At 49.3% G+C, this 15,611-nt stretch overlaps 4 protein-coding genes across 4 annotated transcripts; 3 read left to right on the top strand and 1 right to left on the bottom strand.

Moving 5' to 3' along the window:
- Positions 1–7: 7 nt before the first annotated feature.
- On the top strand, positions 8–933 carry HO133_004974 (uncharacterized protein; the record flags this gene model as incomplete). The annotated part of the gene is made up of 4 exons (XM_037295886.1): positions 8–36; positions 105–121; positions 352–390; positions 482–933. The coding sequence occupies 4 exons, from the start codon at positions 8–10 to the stop codon at positions 931–933; spliced, it is 537 nt and encodes a 178-aa protein (XP_037148584.1).
- Positions 934–992: 59 nt separating this feature from the next.
- HO133_004973 (uncharacterized protein) lies at positions 993–1,458 on the bottom strand (the record flags this gene model as incomplete). Its single annotated transcript, XM_037295885.1, has 2 exons — positions 993–1,315; positions 1,368–1,458. 2 exons carry the CDS (start codon positions 1,456–1,458, stop codon positions 993–995), a joined length of 414 nt encoding a protein of 137 aa, XP_037148583.1.
- A 4,603-nt stretch (positions 1,459–6,061) lies between these two features.
- HO133_004972 (uncharacterized protein) lies at positions 6,062–6,860 on the top strand (the record flags this gene model as incomplete). Its single annotated transcript, XM_037295884.1, has 2 exons — positions 6,062–6,227; positions 6,289–6,860. The coding sequence occupies 2 exons, from the start codon at positions 6,062–6,064 to the stop codon at positions 6,858–6,860; spliced, it is 738 nt and encodes a 245-aa protein (XP_037148582.1).
- A 6,492-nt stretch (positions 6,861–13,352) lies between these two features.
- On the top strand, positions 13,353–15,084 carry HO133_004971 (uncharacterized protein; the record flags this gene model as incomplete). The annotated part of the gene is made up of 2 exons (XM_037295883.1): positions 13,353–13,498; positions 14,022–15,084. The coding sequence occupies 2 exons, from the start codon at positions 13,353–13,355 to the stop codon at positions 15,082–15,084; spliced, it is 1,209 nt and encodes a 402-aa protein (XP_037148581.1).
- Positions 15,085–15,611: the final 527 nt, after the last annotated feature.

Genomic DNA, 15,611 nt, shown 5'->3' with positions numbered 1-15,611 from the left:
CTACAGTATGTCCAGTGCCCACACCGTGCCTTCCGGGTTCGGCCGAAGAATTAAGGGCGAAGAGTTGGCACTTGTGAAGCAAACGAACCGCCTCTGAACTATAGGTGCCCAAATCCTGTTGGTATAATATTGTTCGGGCTTCCGGGCAGCAGATTCTCATTATCGGAAGCGAGCGACCTTGAGTCCTTGACGGACTCAGCGCGATTCCGCAACCCGAGAACCTCAGGAATATATAAAGCGCCCCCTCGCCATTGCGTTGTGAAGCAAGAATTGTCAAGTCACAGGCATTCAGTCCCTTGTACTTCTACCACACAGCCATCACAATGTAGAGGACTCTTGTACTCCGTACAGCGCAAACCCTGGGCTTGGGCGCATCGGCCACGCTACTTGGTAAGATTCCTAGTTATTCTCCTCCAAACTGTCCCCATTCTCCAAACTACTTCTGTAGTGCACAATCGCTGACATGCTAGTATCCTCGCAGGTGCAGGCTTCGCCATAACCGTGCAAGCCATCCCCGCCATCCTGCTCTCCCCGCGAGATCTGCTCCTGCGCCAATGGCGGACCATCTACGACGTGGGTATCGCCTACGGCCCGCCATTCGCTGTGACATCCTGCCTGAGCCTTGGCTACGTCGCGTATGATTCCTACGGCTCGGATTCGGCGGATTGGATGGTCTACGCCTTTTCCGGGCTGTGTACGGTGGGGATCGTGCCGTTCACCAAGCTTACGCTGGATGATATCAACGCGACGCTGATTGCGGAGGGAGGGGTTGATGGAGGGAGTAGTGTGCTGATGGCTAAGAAGACGGAGGCGAAGGGGTTGGAGGAGAAGGAGGTCAGGGAATTGGTGAAGAGGTGGTGGTTTTGGAATTTGATGAGGATGATGATGCCGTTGGTTGGGACTGTGATGGGGTTGTGGACCGCTTTGAAATGAGAACATCCTATTCAACGCCGTCGGTGTACAGTATCGAAGAGGCTGATGACACGCTCCAGCTATCGTCCACCATAACATGCCCACAAGGCCTCCAGATCCTCTTCGTCGGTCCGAGACAAGCCCTTGCTCCACCCATGCATCGTCTCATAGCCCGTCTCCTTGCTATCCCTCCCTTTGATAGCCTTCAACTCCCCCTTCGCCCTCTCCAACTCCTTCTTCAACCACTCAATCTCCGTCTCCTGCTGCATCCAATCCTTCTTCAACCGGCCGAGCTCCTCCATCAGCGTCTCGTTCTTCTTCTCGCACATGGTTGCGACCGTACGCTTGGCGTACTTGGGCACTTTGAGGAGGCGGAAGATGGTGGTGTTGTTGTTCATGGTGTCTGTGTTCCCGTCAGCAGTGCTGCAGAATGAAGGGGTGATCAGAGGACTTACGTTTGGACTTTCGAACAACGCCAGCTCCGGGGATCGGTGCGGAGCGGAGGGCTGGGCGGGACTTTGTGATGACCATCTTCGTGCGAGGCATCTTGATTGATGAGGTTGGTGGGAAAGTGTGGGATGGTGTGGGGTGAGTGGGGATTCGTCCAGCGAATGTAAGGTTGAGCAGATGAGGAGTCTCGAAGTTATGTAGATGTATGTGGTGCAGGAATGTGTGTTTGAGCAGTGGATGATGTTGTTGAAGAAAGGAAAGAAGTTCAGAACGAGGACTCAGCTTATATTTATACCCGTCACCTGCTGGCGGCTGGAAGTTGACAATAGGAACAGTCAATGGAATTGATCGAAGGTCTGCAATGAAGAAGGGTGAATACTCAGTGCAATTGTTGCGATTTCCGTCAATACCAGAATTCGTCACATTCACTCGTTCTCCCTCGGACCTTGCGATTGTGAAGTAGGATGAATAGCCGGGCTAGAAATTGAGATGTAAGGCTGACATTGTCAATAGGGCAAGAGATCAACGGTAGATAGTCAACAGTACACTTGAGTAGTGAGCCCGTACTGTTATACGAAGGCCTGAAAGAACCACGGATGGCCAATACGAGCTCTCAAAGCGTAGGGATCTCTATTCCTTTGAAAAACGCCACTGAGAATTTTGGAATATACCCATGCGCGTACAATTCACAAGACTTGAAAAGGTTCGCAAAACCCCCTGCGAGCAAGCTATCTCCTCGGAATGAGCATGAGTAGAACATGATCACTTGATCCAACCGGCCAAATCCTCAACAACTTCTCGAGACCAAGACTCCTCGCATTCTTAACTCATGTAGTAGCACAAGTCCAGAGAAGACCCGGCGACTAGGGCGTAACACGGGTCAAAGGCAACAGTAGTCTGGTTATTTGAGGCAACGTCTCGCCAGAAGATCGAGTACACTACTCTTTGGCAACATAAGAAATTTAGCCCAGGGTTTTAGGGGTATATGCTGGATTGTGGAGTTCTTCATGTCCAATGGCTACGAGAACTCAACTGACTTGTAGGACACAAGGCCTAATGCGAAGACTCTAAACGAGGTTTCGAGAGTGATATACAAGTAGGGCTGAATATGAAACAATGTATGATTGGGTGAGTCGAGCATTCAAGGTGTTAACGTAGAATGATGCTCTTTCTGATGCGCGTTAGAAGTACCGCAGTATCTCGTCGTCTCGTTGATATGGCGATTGAGGTGTGCAATTTGTCAAACGCTTGATTGGTGTATGGCTCCGATCACCGAGTGAAAGCATACCATTGGCCAGTGTTCCGGCCGACTTTCCAGTGGCCCACAGCAAAGGGTCTCGCAGTCTGTCAAAGCCTGAGTCCTCTTCGCTGATGACACTACACAACCTCATAGCTCGACAGTATGCATTACAGTGTAGCTTTGATCATACTTTCTTCACTTCTGGTGATTCTACGTCTCATCTCCCGGCGACTCTCTGCAGCGAGATTATGGTGGGGCGATGCATCCATCACAATCAGTTTGGTAGGCCTGACCCATTAGCATCACATATCAGTATTACGCTTGCTTACAATACCACCAGCAGGGGTCTCTTACTTATACTACGCCGGAGTCATGCTAAGTAGTCCACTGCGTTTATCACCCACGTTCTCCGGTATTCTTGCTAATCTAAGTCAGTGGTACACAATGGAACGGGAAGACATTCCGATTCTGTCTCACTGATCAAGTTAGAAAATCTACTCAAGGTACCTCCAGACCCGTATACCCTCTGGTGTACGATGCTCACCTTCCTCAAAGGTAATCTATGCTGGCAATTTCCCGTACCTCGTCATCCTCAGTATCACCAAAATATCAGTCCTCTTCTTCTATCTCCGCCTCTTCGGGACCCCCGGGACTCGCCAAGGCTTTAGGAAGCTCTTTTACACCACACAAGCCCTCGTCGTGGCATGGCTTATCGCTTCGGTCCTCCCAGCAATCTTCCGATGTCGTCCAATCTGTTGAAATGTGGCCCCCGCGCATCCCAGCCACCATGTTTTCCAGCCACCTGATTTTGTACTGTATTTAGGACCTGGCCCCGGAGAGGTTTTGGAGAATCAATCCGTCCGTTCTACACATCACATACCTCAAATTCTAACACAATCGATAATACGTGGAATCCGCTGGTGGTTGGTGCACCTGACGTTGGACGTTACTGCGACAACGACAATACCTACTACGTCTCGACCTCTGCTTTTAACGTGGCTGTCGAGTTTTGGATTCTTGTGCTACCACTCTCCATCGCTTGGACACTGCAACTCTCGGCAAGGCGCAAGGTCGGCTTATGTGCTACTTTCCTACTTGGAGGCTTGTATGTATTATTTGAACATCTCATTGCTGCAGTATGCGTATGCTCACATTCATCGCCCACCTAGTATCTGCGGGGCAAGTGTTGCTCGGGCGTACACTGTCGCCAACGTCAGTCTTACCGGTTTCTTATGTGAGTAATGAATGGTGGAATTGGACTTTTTGCGGTCTGGATTTCCGTTCAATAATCTCCGCTAGATGACACATGATCAGATGGTGCCACCGCTTCAATGATTTGGTCCAGTGTCGAAAGAAATCATCTGTGCATGCCTACCAACTATTCAACCCGTCCTCCAACTTTTCACCAGAGAGGTCCACGATGCTACACCACAGTTACGGGCGAGAGGTGAAAATAGCGGTCTGTGGTATTCGGAATCCGCGGCAACGGGAAGTTCCCAAAAGAGTAGGCGTGAACGAGATGGAACGTACAGTACGTTGGATGAGGAGTTGGCGACCCTTCATCCTGCATACAGCAACAGCACGCGGGCATCCGAGAGGAATGGATTGCAGTAGGGGACGGAGTCAGTTGATGACAACATGGGTATACCTGTGATTAGGATCCGATTCGAAAGTCTACCGAAAGGGTGAATTATAGATATAAGTCGAGGGTCCGGAGCCCATGCGCATCGAGATACTTGAGGCATTTGACTAGCAGATAGCCATCCATGTGTGAAATGACGAGGTCTTGCCTCTAAATATCCCTGAAAACTTTCAATGGATTCCCTCCATCCCCTGCCAAAGCACACTGCCTCTCCAACCTACCTCTCTTCAGCTCTCGCAGGCTCACCTCTACAATTTCTGGACTAGCCCAGCTGACAGCGCTTCCAACCACTCCGTACCCCATAGTCGGTACCCTTTCAGTGACATAAGCCTGTGTATCCTCATCTTCCATCCTTCCATCCTTCTAGCCCACCGGCCCAAGGAGCTGAGTGGTTGGAATCCATTATTGTTTGCAGAATACTGCCACTAGACGTATACTCAGCCAAATCCTGCAGGTCACGTCGGCAGATTGATCGCCGTTAGTCCCAGAATCGTGGATGCAATCCTGCGCCATCTGGACACTGCCCTACTACACAGCGAGCAGAATTCTCCTCAGGCGCTGACAATCATGTATCGATCTGTCATTTCGAACTTATTCTGGATACTATTGTATTTGTAGGCCGCCGCTGGTCGTGTGGGAGTCGTCGATGTGCGTCAACAGACGCTCGTTAGTGTCTGCGATCCTTGACACTGGGCCGCTGTAAGTAAAATCGGTAAGACTGGCTCACCTCTGCGCTGCGCGGTGGTCATGTAGCGTCCATATGATCTTCTTCGTCCTCAACTTAAGTACACAGGACAAAGCTCAGAGCACCCAAGAAATCCACAGTGAGCGCGATCGTGCGTTCCATCCACGCCCCCTTCCGTTTGCTGCGTCAGTCAGAGTTGGCCTTCCCTCCTGTTACGCAGCATTAGTAACGACACCCTTCTTCTAATCCATCCATGAAGCCAGCCTCGCAGTCATGGTATCGTGGTGGTAGCGTTGAACGTCTTCCTCACCCTACATTCTGTCCAAACAAAACGGTCCAAGGCGCCCGATGCCTGGACTAGTCCACAGTCTCTTGGATTGTCTAGCATTTGGACCGACTGTAGACTGTATAGAGAGCTTCATTCTGGACTGATCCAGGCCTCTGGGCGGACCAGTCCGACTATCGGGCGGCTTGACTGTCGAACCCCTGCCGGCTGCTCGATATAAAGGATGCATCTCCACGTGGTATGTAGCCAGAGGGATTTCAGGGCTTCCTGATCTGACAGTAGGCAACGGCTGACCTTTAGAGAGAAGCCTGCCAATAAACATCCAACGTGACACTCCGGTCTGGCACATAGGCGGAAAACAGGCCGCAGAAGACGAAAGTGCGGAGTTCCATGGGGGAGTTCGCCATGATCATTGGCACTTGAGAGCGCCTGGACTGATGCGAAGCGATAGCCATCAGGAGATGGCTTGCCGTGGGATGGTAAAAAGTCCCTTCATATTGTGGGTTCGTTGCATAAGGTGTATTGTCCGGGACGTCTTTCTAGAAGAGTCCGGCATGAACAGTCCGGGGAACTGAGTCGTTGTTTCTGTAAGAAATCATTCGACTGCACTCAAAAAAGCTTACTGCTGCTCACGTACGTTCCAGAGCATGGGCTGGCATCGTCGTTTCCAGGCAGTCAGCACTGATCCATCCTTCTTACATGTTGTCTAGAGGATCTCTGTGTCGGTTAAACTTCGGTGTATTACAGAACGGTGACATCGGTGTTTTTGGCCAATATAACCTTCTGCTCTTAAGCAATTGCAGTTGTAACAAGAAGAAGAAAAAGTAAGGAGTGGACTAGAACACAATGGCTGTGAACACTGTCATTGCTTTCGATCTCTACGGCACCCTGCTATCCACTGAGTCGATTGCGAAAGAACTGGCCGCCCACTTTGGACAAGAAAAAGCGGCCAGTCTCGCGGGATTGTGGAGACGGTATCAATTGGAGTATACATGGCGCCTGAACAGCATGAGTACACCAGCCCGATAAAAACACCTTCCGTTGCTTCCGACCTTCCGCTAATAAGTCCCAAGACCAATACCAGCCCTTCTCCGACATCACCCGCAACTCCCTTGACCACGCTTTGGCAGACTTCGATCTCTCCCTCGACGACAAGTCGACTAGCCAATTGATGAAAGCCTACGACTCTCTTTCCACGTTCCCAGACGTATCCCCGGCCTTGAAAGCCCTTGCCGACGAAACCGGAATAACGGCCGTCGTCTTCTCGAACGGCACCAACTCTATGGTCACTAACTCTGTGCAATCATCTCCCGACCTGGGTCCTCATGCAAGTGTCTTCAAGGAAATCGTTACCGTAGAGCAGGTAAAGTGCTTCAAGCCGGATCCGCGCGTGTATCATCATCTTGCGGAGAAGATGGGGAAGGGGAGGACGAAGGAGGAGATGGGGCAGATGTGGTTGGTGTCGGGGAACCCGTTTGATGTTGTGGGTGCTAGGGCCGTGGGCATGCAGGCTGCGTGGGTTGATAGAGGAGGAGCTGGGTGGACGGATGGGTTGGTGCGAGGCGAGACGGGCAGGCCAACGGCTGTTGTGAAGGGGTTGGGAGAGGTGGTGGAGGCGGTCAAGGAGTATTGTAGGTCTGGGTAAATTTAATGATATAGGTCTTCTTGCCATTCTTGGCAGGCAAATGTAGTACATATCTAAGGGCATATCGGTCAAAATGAAAGTTGCGAGAGTGAGTATCTACGAAAAGGGTAGTAGCACTTTGTAAAACCGCCTCAGCCTGAAGCATAATATCAAATTCCTGGAGGGCAAAGCATGGGATAGCGCGCTTTCCGAAACATTTCCTCTAATGTAAGAGGGTTTAGCATCTTGACAATGGTAAAGAGCCTCTATAGGGGTTGAATGATATGCATGCAAGTGTATAGACTAGTCTCCCTCTATGTAAGAGAATGTAGCAAAAGTTATGCATAGAGGGCGGAAACCCACGACGAAAGTGTATAAGTCCTACGCGACGCCAGAAAAAGGTGGCAGTTTGCATTGAAGTTTTTCCAATTCATCATGCATTGGGGGCGGGAACCCTTGACGATAATGTAGGAGTCTTACACGGCGCCAGAAGAAAGTGACAGTCTCCACTGAAGTTTTTCCAATTCAACATGCATTGAGGGCGAAAACCCTCTGTTGAATTGTAGGAACCCTGTAGTCCAGGGCCAGTGCTGGAAGAAGGTGCCAATTTCCACTAAAGTTTTCTCAATGTCATCCTTCATCGATGGCGAATGCCCTCTCTAGAGTTGTAGAAGTCCTGTAGTTCAGGCCGGTACCAGAAGCAAGTGGCAGTCTCCACGAACTGCTTCTAAAAATGTTGGAGCTTCGATGGATGTGGCAAGGAGCAAGAGGACGAGAGGAAGAGTATAGGCTGTATCAAGTAGTAGATCTTTGACGTAGTATAGGCTGAAGGTAGCCACTCAGCTCGTATGTAACGGGGAAGTTGGATCCACCGAAGAAGTATGACGGGAGGCAGAGTTTCAATTGTGTCCGACTGGTTTTCTTATGTGTAGAAAGTTCGGAATGCCGTGTCTTTATCTTCGCCACCTGTAGTATAGAGTATAGGTTAGTCCAATGTAGACGCTTCAAAGGGGGTAACGAAACGTTTACACCGCCCGGCGATTTGATTGAAATACCTGAGTATCGCGGGTAGCTTCTTCTTTGGAGGCCTCGTCCGTATCGACGGTAGACTGATAAGGCGTTGAATGAGGAGACGACAGGTGGAATACGCAGTGTACGAGACGTTACATCTGGTGCTGTGTGTTGCGAGGGGCAAGTAGAGAGCCGTGGCTGCCTGTGCGAGAATCATTAAAGGCCTTCAGCCCCGGTCAAAAGAACCGCAACCTTTCAGAGTGAGAGTGCAGGAGTGTGGGACACACTTTCAGAGTCGAACAAGGTGACCAAAAAAGTTATATCTTTGGCGTACTGGAGATGTATGTTTGGAGCTATGTTTGCTAGGACTGCCTGGAGACGTCCCCTTTGTTCAGTGCTTGTTTGTCAGACGTTCACTGAGAGCTCCCTCACATGCCATTTTGCTACCGATGTTACTCTATGTAAAACGTCGTCCCTGTTCTCCCACTATCAGATACACTAACACAGCTACAGATAATGGCTTGTGCCACAGTCCAACCCGCTATTCGCTAAGCGGTTAGACGCTTAGTACGATGCACTTCTACCTTACATTGAGTTCTTCTGGAGGGGGTGGCCTACTTAAGATTCATTTGTATGATAAGGTAAGCCGGTAAAAGTAGCGCGGCTAAAAGACCGCGGACCCGAATAGGAGAAGCAGAGAACGCGCAGAGTAATACTCAGCCTTGTCCGGATTGCCATAGCACACCTGCTTATTCTTTTGCTTGGCGAGAGACTTCCCCCGGGATATGAGTCCTCGGACATCTGCAAAGGCGTGAGGCATTTTTGGGTGTATGTTAAAACATAGTGTGAAGTATACTGTTGCACTAAGACACTGCTGCAGAAGACGGGTCCGACCACTTTAAAACTTAAGGTTGTGAGGAGTTTTTTGCATTGCAGATCAAAGTCGCTTTGTTTTGTGGCAAATCTGCAGAACGGATTCGACTGCTTTGATCGGGAAGCATGTGAGAAAATTTCTTCCACGTGAGCCGTGATTGCGGACACTACCAAGATCTGAGAGCATATCCATGTATCAGAGAAGGGTGTATACGTACGATGATCCCTACTTTCCGGGGAGGGGGCGCTTAAAAGCCAATTTCTCGCTGTCTCAGGGTGAACGTCTATTGGTTGATGTATTCCATGCAGCCCGGCACTTGCTTTCGGGCTCTTTCCCCGTCATGGATCTCCCTCTCCCCGTCTCGGAGATTGCGACCCAAAATAAGACCACGAATACCTGGCCTACTGTATGATGTTATCACTAGGGTCATTCAAGTGGACCTGTGCTGGCGCATTACCGGGATCATCCCGGGTAAGGTGTCAGACGCTGCTGGCATGCTGTAAAGTATGGACTGCAATACATCTGTTGTCAAGCACAGCACTCAAAGACGGAATGAGTCTCATATTTTGCAAGGCCAACTTAGATGATTGCGCCGTCTATTCTGTGGGACAAATGAGATTCAATTCTGACTCTGGTTTTCGACTTAGAACCTTCAGTTTTCCGACCCACCAAGTTTCCGCTTATGCATAACTTTCGCCCGATGCTCTTACCGTATGAACCTCAAGATTTGTGTAACCATGTTGTCGTGCCTTGATGATGAGGGACTCCGAATCAGCGGTTAGGATCCAATAGGCGGCTCCAAAATCGCGTTGGATTAATGTTGTGTAGACTAGAAGATAAGCCTGCTTCTCGCCAAGATTTTAATTTAGCTGTAGCATAAGACATTGCTTTTGCAGCAGAACGCAGGACGATGTAGATTCAGGGTTAAGAAATTTTGTGGCCGCTATGCAAGAAGCCGTTTTGCCTAGTACTTTCTTTCTCCGTCAATCTTAGGCTGATCCATCTAGTCAAGCTTCTAGACGACCCTGCATATTTTTCTGCCTCAAAGTCACGCTGTCTAAACAAGCTTGGTCTTCATCACTTCACTCTTCAGTCGCCCCAAAGACGGGAAGGGACGGGCGGGTATTAGCGCTAAGGTTATAAGGACTACAAAAGAGAGGAGTGACACCTTGTTGCTTTACTTTAAGTAGTTTGCCGATAGACGCGACAGTCGATATAGCAAGGGAAATATTCATTTTAAACACCACAAAAAGCTCGTTGATAGACCTCACTGCTATCTACGGGCGGCAAGCGCTTATTTACACGACCCGCCGTCAAGTTAAACGACAGTCGGTCGACTTACGTGTAGAGACGGTATTATTTTCAAAGTAAGGTCAACGAATAGAAACACTTGCTCCTTAGTCATATCAACATCTGGGCCTGTTCTGACAAGCAGTGGTGAATCAAGTTCTGATGTCTCTGGGGTCTGCTTTAATGCAGATAAATGAGCATTCAAGCTAGCTGATATACATTTTCTGTTTTTTGGAGTGTCCCAGCAGTTACTGAAGCCTCAGTCTATTCCTTCCATCAAAGGTTTTGGAATCAGAGTCCACTCGAGTCTGTAGTATGCATAGAAAAGTCTCACGAGACCAAGGAATCTTGGCTGACTGCAGTTGAAGAAGGAAAAAAAGCCAAGGTCTTATAGATTCGGTCTTCCAAAACAAGTATGTTGGCAAAAAGTTGTGACACCTGTCAACCTGCTTCAGTTCCCCATACCTTTCCCCAGGGTGCAACTCCATAATCGGGAACTTGTCCCGATAGCACCTTACTCGGGATATTTTGCCACCCACAGAGTGCATCCGTTGCGAAAGAACCTGCTCCAGGGAGACATAGCAGGCACCACACTTAGAGGGTGGATGTAGTATATGTGCAAGGTATTAGAGCCCAAGTATTTTCTGGGCTCGTTTGAAGTTTTAGAAGTCACTCTTACAATGATTTATGGAGCAGGGAAAAATTGACGAATCGGTATGTAAGAACCGCCATTCCCTTGAAATCGATGCCGGCATTGCAAAGAACTACTCTCATTCAAGAGAGCGTACGTGTAAAGAAATGGGTGTGTACAGCGGTTACCTCTCACTCAAAGCCTAGCAACCTGCCAAATTTGCTGTATATCTGGTTTAGATATAGTGTTTCTTCGCTCGCTCTAGAATTTTGGTTAAAAAATCGATGAAAGGAAGTAAAAGACTTAGACGGAGTCACATCTTTCTGTAAATTCAGCTTCGACAAAGTTTTCTCTTCTTTTTGCAAAAAACTTCGTTACTGGTCTTCGTGTCTGGTCAAAAAGAGACAAAAACTGAAGAGCGTAGGGGCAAGCGAGTTTTGGTGTGAATCAGGTCCCACTAGACTTTTACTGGGAACATTGTTACGACTTCTTCCGTCTAATTAAAGTGCTGAGGGGTGCGCCGATGCTGGTTAAACTTGGCTTAGTCATGATTTTCCTTCTTTTTCACTTCAAATCCCATCACCACACTATGGCTTTAATGATTGCAGACGACATGTGTGCACCCAGCTGCCTATCTACATAATGTATACTTCTGATTCGCTGCCGAAAGACCTTTTTGTCTTATTACAAACAAACAACCCCTTGCTTCCTACTCTTGGAAGGGCATTGTAGTAAAGCTTCCAATCCTTCTGGAAATTATATACAATCCTAGCCGTCGTTTGTCAACTCTGTCCTCTCCCTCCAAAACCCACCTACTAAGCTCTAGGTAAGAATGGGGAAGAAAGTACGAACAGCCTAGCGCAGCGTCACTGACAGACTTCGCAGTGATCTTCGCTCTCACTTCTTAAGTTTTCCCTCTTACTTTTAAACACACCAACACACATACTTTTTTAATTCGTTGCCAACCACCAGACAATCGATGATCTCGAGACTCGTATACTGGCTAGCATACCATTTCGATCTCTATATCATGCACATGCTGCTGTCCTTAAATGCGGAGTTCTCAGAAGAGGGATACCTGGCCAATGGATCAGTGATGGCACCTACCTAAGCCTCCAATAATCTACACGGTCTCTCACACTCGCAGCTAGAGTGACTGTATCTTCTAAACAAATAAGCTCCATATTTTGGCACTCTCTGCTGACCTTCACTGACAATCTTCACGCCGGGATTGGAGATCCCGACGGGCGCAATTTCGATGTAAGCACCCGCTTTTTCTGGCCAACCAGGCCCCCTACCCATCGACTATCGATTGACAGCCACCCTTGACCGAGGCTGCAACTGGTAGAGCTCCGCAAGCATACCCAGCGTTGCTCCTCACGTTGCAGCTTCAAGCCCTATCGCTGGCAAGGGTGAAGTATGTCCCACATCCCTTCTAGCCCACAAGGCCCACAAATTCATCGAAGACCACCAGTAGAGTCACAGCGACTGCCTGTAATTCAAGCTGCAGCTGGTACAGCTCTGCAAGCATACCCAGTCATGCTCTTCACATTGCAGCTTCAGACCTTGGTGGTGGCAATGGTGAAGTATATTCCACGTCCCTTCTAGCCCACAAGGCCCACTAATTCATCAAATACCTCCATTAGAGTCACAGCAGCTGCCCGCATTGCAAGCTGCAGCTAGTGGAACTCCGCAGTCACATCCGGAAAAGCTTTTCACACCGCCACTTCAGCCCTTGTCGATCGCAAGGTGAAGTAGGTACCAAATCCCTACTGACCCACAAAGCCCGCCAACTGATCGACGATCTCCAATAGATTCACAACAGTTTACTCCGTATTCTTTGGAGATGACCTTCATCCTGCAGCTCAGAATCCAACTCATCCTGTGAAGTAAGTCTTCTGACCCTACCCGCCCACAAAGGGCCCACACCTATCCACAATCTATACTAGACCCTTGGAAACCTTCATGCCACACCCTTCACCGAGCGATAGTCATGGATGGCCCCTTGGGAACCTTCCTTTTGACAGCTTCACGTTGTGGACGTCCTAGGCCAAGACGAAGTGACTCCAGGAGCATCCTTACCTATATAACTCACGATCTCCCTCCAACTTACAACTTTTCTTCAAGACAACTCCTTCACCAGTCCTATACCTTCAAACCCTTCCTTTCGACAGCTTCACGCTGTGAGCGTCCTAGGCCAAGGTAAAGTGACTCCAGGAGCATCCTTACCTATATAACCCACGATCTCCCTCCAACCTACAACATTTCTTCAAGACAACTCCTTCACCAGTCCTATACCTTCGCAGTTGTTCATAATATCCTTCAAGACAGTTCTTACACAAGCCTATACTGGAACAAGCTCAACATATTCCTCAAGACATTATACATCCATGTCCATACCCTCGAGAATATCGTTGGTGCCGTTCATACAAACATTCCGACCGTGGCAGTCACTGGACAAGAGTCAGTACCCTCACCTCCAAACCTACCTCCATTCGCGACCAACATGCATGAATTCAGCTAAAGTATCCTCGAAGAGGTTTGTGCTGTCTTTGGTGCAAAGCTTCCGACATTAGCGATACCTAGCAAACAGTGAGTAGCCTCAGCTCTGAGACTGTCTCCTTACGCATCTGACAGGCACGACCTCAACCAGAGCACGACCTCAGCCAAAGCATGACCTCAACCAGAGCACGACCTCAACCAAAGCATGACCTCAACCAGAGCACTACCAGATTGGCTAGGCTGCACTCCTCACCCAACAGAGCTCGAGCTCCTAGACCATACCCTTATCTTCGACGTTATCCATGCTGTCGCTCACACGAGGCTTTTGACCGTGGTGCTACCTGGCAGAAAGTAAGTGCCCTCACCTCCCTTACCATCTCCCACAACTGACATGCATGACCTCAACCAGAGCACGAGAAGCTGGCTAAGCTGCACCACTCGCAGTAGAGCTCGACGGATGTGCTACGATGTTGCTCGTCTTTGAGGTCGCTGGTTGATCGTGCGACACCAAAGAAACTCACCCAAGTCCCTCCCTACAACAACTGCTATTCATATCACCTTGTTCTATGTCTAGTCTTTGTCGAGCTACATACTCGTATGCGCCATGTTGTCTCGGAGGGAAAGCAACTTCCTTCATCCTGCTGCCATACAAGCGGTTAGTCCAGAGTGTTTCGTCAGGCACATACTGTATTTCAAGGCCTTCTCTTCATCAAACACTGCGCTGACCCTCCAAGTTTAGACAACATATACAATTCCTTTCCTCCAATTTCTCGGGTGGTTCCCATACCTATATAAAAATAACCAAAACACATCCACTGTCACCGAAGCGGTTAAGCAACCGCTATCTGCTTCAGCTTTGCGTGAGGTCCCTCAGTCGCCTTCGCCTCTTCGAGAACGATTCTAAACCAAATCTGGAATCTTCCTCTGACAATTCGAAGAGGAGAAGCGCTGCGCTTGCTGACAGCAACGACGAGTCTGATCTGTTTGTACCATCGTTACGTCAAGGTACGACCCTGAAGAAGCAACGTCTGGAGTCTTCCGCTCCTAAGCAAAGGGCAGTATTAAGAGCCAAAGTCGCGCTGAATTCAGACAACAAAGCTCGCCCTGAGCCTCGAGGCCAGCCAGAAGTGTGGGCAGAGATGCGACGAGCATTATGCGAGTCGCTAACTTGCTACCAGGCATACCAGTCAGGTGCCTACACTTGGGGAAGCTCAAATGGGTCGGCTGGTTATGCGTACGGCTTTCTCTTAGATAACGATAATGACGACTATGGCTATATGGACGAGAAAGTCGTGATTACCAGACTCGGCGGATGGGTGAAGAGTACATGGAAGGGTCTCAGAGCACGTGGACGCACGTCGGCTCACCGCACGGAGATCCTTCAACCGCAATCATTCCGCACTGGCTTTCTGAATGAATACATCCTCTTCGGCCTAATCGGTCCTCTGAATGCCGACGATGACAACTTCATCACACGCTGGATGGTCGAGCACGGCTGGAAACTCAAGATCCAATACTCGGAGGACGCCTGCATCGAAACCACGCTGGGGGAATATCCCAAATTCCTCTCCCAATGCATGAGGTGGGCGCGCACGACCTGGCGCAGCAACCCTCTCAGCCTCCTATCGAGCCGAACCTGGACCACGCAGCCATGGTCTATTTACGCCGTCTACCTCACCTCCTTCGTCAACTTCGCCCTCTTCTACGACGCCGTACTCCTCTCCACACCCTGGATTTATCTCAACACCCAAAGAATCAGCCGCTCCGTTGAGCCCTTCACCGGGATATTGACCCTCTGCTTTTGGATCTTTTGCACGAAACTCATCAAACCCCGGCCACATTTCCGGCGACATCCTCGTGATCTGGCATCGTCCTCTCCAAATACTCTTCCAACCCCAGCATCGAACCCCTACCGCATCTCGACTACTTTCTCATAAACCAACCTGTTGCGTTGGCACGGCCTTGCCTCAATAAGTGCCAACTCAAGGGCAGGGACTACATGGTTGATGCGCGCAGGAGCTTCTGTGATGGCCATCAATCCCCAAGCTTCCTATCAACGGTACCCTGGCTCCATCCAAAGGAGTCGAGCGACACACACTTTGGCCATTCTCTCTCCAGCACGATCGATCGGACATGGGTGTCTAGGACCCACCCACAGCGACAATGACGCCTTGGACAAAAATCTTATTTCAATCATTTTTTAATGTCATTATCATTATCATCATCATTATCGTCAAAATCATCATCAGTAGCATCAAAAACGTTAACATGGACGCCTTTTGACGAGTCCAACGACAGGACAACCGTCAGAGGCATCAAATTCTACTCGACAGAGAGTCAAACGTCTCACGCGGGCACGGCTTCTCGTCAAAACCAGTAGAACAAAGCATCATTCCAAAGAGTGGACTCCTGTTGCGATTGGAGAAACCCTTCGACGAGGAAGCCTGCACTTCGATCTTCATGC

This window comes from Letharia lupina (assembly GCF_014066315.1).
Source record: "Letharia lupina isolate WasteWater1 chromosome Unknown contig_20, whole genome shotgun sequence".
NCBI classification, from domain to species: Eukaryota; Fungi; Ascomycota; class Lecanoromycetes; order Lecanorales; family Parmeliaceae; genus Letharia; species Letharia lupina.
This window is presented reverse-complemented; position numbering and strand designations above follow the sequence as displayed.